At 35.6% G+C, this 3991-nt stretch overlaps 2 protein-coding genes across 2 annotated transcripts in view; both read left to right on the forward strand.

Moving 5' to 3' along the window:
• The window catches only part of LOC104754078 (glucan endo-1,3-beta-glucosidase 14-like), a 1881-nt gene extending 1239 nt beyond the window's left edge, over positions 1–642 (forward strand). Inside the window, exon 3 of the mRNA XM_019237860.1 lies at positions 538–642. Within this exon, the coding sequence (XP_019093405.1) occupies positions 538–642 (105 nt within the window). The remainder of the gene's footprint in view (positions 1–537) is intronic.
• The window catches only part of LOC109129719 (glucan endo-1,3-beta-glucosidase 14), a 2599-nt gene continuing 1184 nt past the window's right edge, over positions 2577–3991 (forward strand). The window contains exons 1-2 of the mRNA XM_019238588.1: positions 2577–2828; positions 2969–3989. Coding sequence (XP_019094133.1) covers positions 2765–2828; positions 2969–3989 — 1085 coding nt within the window. The 5' untranslated portion in view covers positions 2577–2764. The remainder of the gene's footprint in view (positions 2829–2968; positions 3990–3991) is intronic.

Consider the following 3991-nt stretch of genomic DNA (forward strand, 5'->3'; position numbering starts at 1 on the left):
AAAACCCCTTATCGAAGTAACTAATTACACACAGAACCGCCGGTTCTCATATCAGTTTTGTTCTACTAATTAAATACCCACTCTCCGAATTGACTTAACTCAACCTTTAGCATGTTTTAGCGATTCAATGATATACGCAACAACATGTATATGTTATGTAATCATTGTCTTAAGGAGAAATACAATTCACATGATTCAGTGTTAACTAGCTATATATTAGTATGTAGAAGTTGTTAAATGGAACAAAAGCTCTGTTTAAAAAATTGGCATTACCGGATCTTTTTCTCTTCGACAAAATTGTAAATTATTTATGCAAATTTAAGTGGAAAGCGTGGTTATTTTCAGTGGAACGCGTGGAGGTGACTAGACGATTCCTTCTTACGTCATAATCATAACTATTTCTAGATTACATATAACAATTATATATATATATATTAAATAGTGGTTTGTTATCCTTTCTCTGTTGATGATTTTTTTTCCCTTAGATTTGCACTTTTACTAGAGAGCTCTATGTATTAGTCAACGGTTGTTTTGTAGCACGTGAGTGGATCAGGCGTTGAAGGCGGCGAGGTTAATTTAGCTAAGGAAGGGCAGTTGACAATAACAGAGAAAGGCGGTGATCTAGACGTGGCCGGTCTCTGAGATTCACGCTTCCTTCACCATATTATAGTATTAATTACGACGACGCTACGTACATATATTTTTAAATTCCTCATTTTTAGTTCAACTTTATGATTTTATCAAACCACAGAAACTGTTTGCTCTTTTTAATGATTTTAAACTATGATCGAAATTGTTGGTGAGCACATTAGAAAGTTTGGCATGGTACCGAATTTTTGACTAATACAAAAATACCAGAGTTGCGACAAGACAACCACAAAATATTTTTCTTGATTTAGAGTCGGTCTGTCGACATAGAAATGTATAAATTTTTTAAAACAGATAATTTAAAATTAACTTTTTAGTAAGATATTTTCATAAATGAGAAAGAGAGAACCCTAATAAATATTTAAATGCTAGTACTCATTACTCACCATAACGTAACACATAAACATTCGTTTAGAATTTTTTTTTTTTTTGGTCAACTGGATTATATTAGATTTATGAATTGAATATACCAACTGATTACAGACAAGTAAACCCACTTTAGACTCCTTCACAAAATATTCCCCCTAAAAAACCATCTGCTAAACTAGACTGAACTACACCATTTATCTGAACATGGTCTGTCAAATTAGCAGTTAATAACTATACCAAAAAAATCTTTCTAGGAGAAACTAGACAGAGAGGATGCAACTCTCTCATCTTCAAAGACATTCGTTTAGAAATTATTACATGCATTTTGAATTAAAACTCTATAAAAAATAATTGATAGTCCAACATGCAAAACACCATACACGTAAAACAAATATGGTGGAGAGGGTCCACACGTTTGACAACTCGATCGAGTTCTAAAGAGACGTACATACGTGTGTAATCTTTTCTACTTCTTAAAATGCAGAATCCTAATCATTGTACATAGTTAAATACATGATTCTAAAATAAAATTGCTTCTTTTCTAATTGTTCATAAAAGAAAATATATTTCATTTACTTGTCTCTTTCTGTCTTCGATCTAACTAATATGCAAATACAACTTGATAAACATAAATAACTAGAAGATGATTGGTACGTGTAAATCGTGATTCCTGAAAGTTGCATTTTGTTGAAGCCGCCAGTGGTTTAAAGAGTGTTTGAATTGAAGACCATTAGTTGGAGAAAGAGTTAAAAAGTTGACCATCCGCCATCCCAATTTAACCATCGTTGTTCATATTTTAAAAATGCTCTTCCCACACATCCACATGTGAACAAAGGGTAGTATTAGGAAACATCACTTTCAATGTCGGTAAATCTCCTGATATTTTTAGAAAAATAAAATATCTAATGTCTCTTAGGAATTGAGATTATAATATAACCCCACTTGGATATTAATGACGGCAAGAACTGATATCACATTAATATCGAAGACGAAAATAATATCGATGACGAAATATCAACTGATATATTAATATCTCGAATCAGTTAAATTTCCAAAAGAGGTGTCAAATAGTAACGTAACATTAACCCAAGGAAAACAATCATTACAAGTGACGTTATGTTGTAGGTAATTTAATAGTAGTTTATAAACTATTTGACATTAGAATATTCAAAAACAGCTTGGAATTACATTATTTGTGTCAGATAAATCCAAACCTTTATTTGTTCCTCCTTGATTTTACATGCATGTAAGGGAAACTAGCCAAATTCGTTCGTATTCTTGAGCTGTAAAGGCCATAAAAGTAATCCAAAATTCCAATTATAATTTACTTTTCTGGTCAGTTGGATTCTCTTAACCTTTTATGGAGGGCGTTTTGATGTAACCGCGGTTCAACTCAATATACAATGTCAAACTTGTTCCCAAAGATAGAGAAGAAAAGAAAACATAGGTATATATACGATTTACCCCATTTAACATACGAAGCTAGACATATTACAACACTATTAAAACTTAAAAGGAATAAAAATATATCGTATATAAGTGTAGATAGAAATGAATTAATGTGAGACACCTGGTGCGAACTTTTAGACGTACGCGGAAAGCAAGGACGAAGAAAGAACAGTTGGATCTTTCCATATACCACCGTGTGTTAAAAACTTTATATTAACACCATAACCAACCAAGTCACTAGGAAAAAAAAGGAAGAAGCAGAGGAGCTAAAACGACGTCGTCGAGGGAGATTCTTGCCATGGCCTCGCATAGTCTCTCCTTCTTCAGAGTTCTTCTCCTCCTCTTTCTTACTACTCTCTCAGGTTCCCTTCTCCTCCTTCACTTTTTCTTTTTTTAACGACAGTCGCGTTTTAGGTCGAGCACCAGAGCATTTTATATTGGACCAGAGCAATTCTTGATTCTTGATTCTTGATTCTTGATTTTGTGTGTTTGGTTCATACAGAGAGAATTAAGGGGCAAGGTGTGGGAATCAATTATGGCCAAATCGCTAACAACCTCCCATCTCCGGCGAGAGTCGCCGTACTCCTCCGGTCACTTAACATTACAAGAGTAAAACTCTACGACGCAGATCCAAACGTCCTCTTTTCCTTCTCGAACTCACAAGTCGACTTCATGATCGGTTTAGGCAACGAGTATCTTCAAAACATGTCAACAGATCCAACCAAAGCTCAAGCTTGGCTACAACAAAGACTCGAACCACACATCTCCAAAACACGAATCACCTCAATCGTTGTCGGAAACGAAATCTTCAAAACCAACGATCATGTCCTCATCGGAAACTTACTACCGGCTATGAAATCGGTTTACGCTGCTTTAACCAATCTCGGTTTAGAGAAACAAGTAGCCGTAACGTCAGCTCATTCTTTAGACATTCTTCAAACATCTTACCCTCCTTCCTCAGGATCATTCAAAGAAGAGTTCATACAATATCTTGAACCACTTCTTGATTTCCATTCTCAGATCAAATCACCTTTCTTGATTAACGCTTACCCTTTCTTTGCTTATAAAGATAGTCCTAAAGAGGTTCCATTAGAGTATGTTCTGTTCGAACCTAATCCAGGTATGGTTGATCCAAACACTAATCTTCATTATGATAACATGTTGTTTGCTCAAGTTGATGCGCTCTACTCCGCCATTAAGACTTTGGGACATACCGATGTCGAGGTTCGGATATCGGAGACCGGTTGGCCTTCGAAAGGAGATGAGAATGAGATCGGGGCGTCGCCGGAGAACGCCGCGTTGTATAATGGGAACTTGTTGAAGTTGATACAGCAGAGGAAAGGAACCCCGGCGAAGCAATCTGTTCCTATTGATGTTTATGTTTTTGCTCTGTTCAATGAGAATCTTAAACCGGGTCCGGTTTCTGAGAGGAATTATGGACTTTTTTACCCGGATGGTAAACCGGTTTACAATGTCGGTATGCAGGGTTATTTACCTGATATTATCTACACTTCCAAGGCAACTA

This window comes from Camelina sativa, chromosome 16 (assembly GCF_000633955.1).
Source record: "Camelina sativa cultivar DH55 chromosome 16, Cs, whole genome shotgun sequence".
Taxonomy (NCBI): Eukaryota; Viridiplantae; Streptophyta; class Magnoliopsida; order Brassicales; family Brassicaceae; genus Camelina; species Camelina sativa.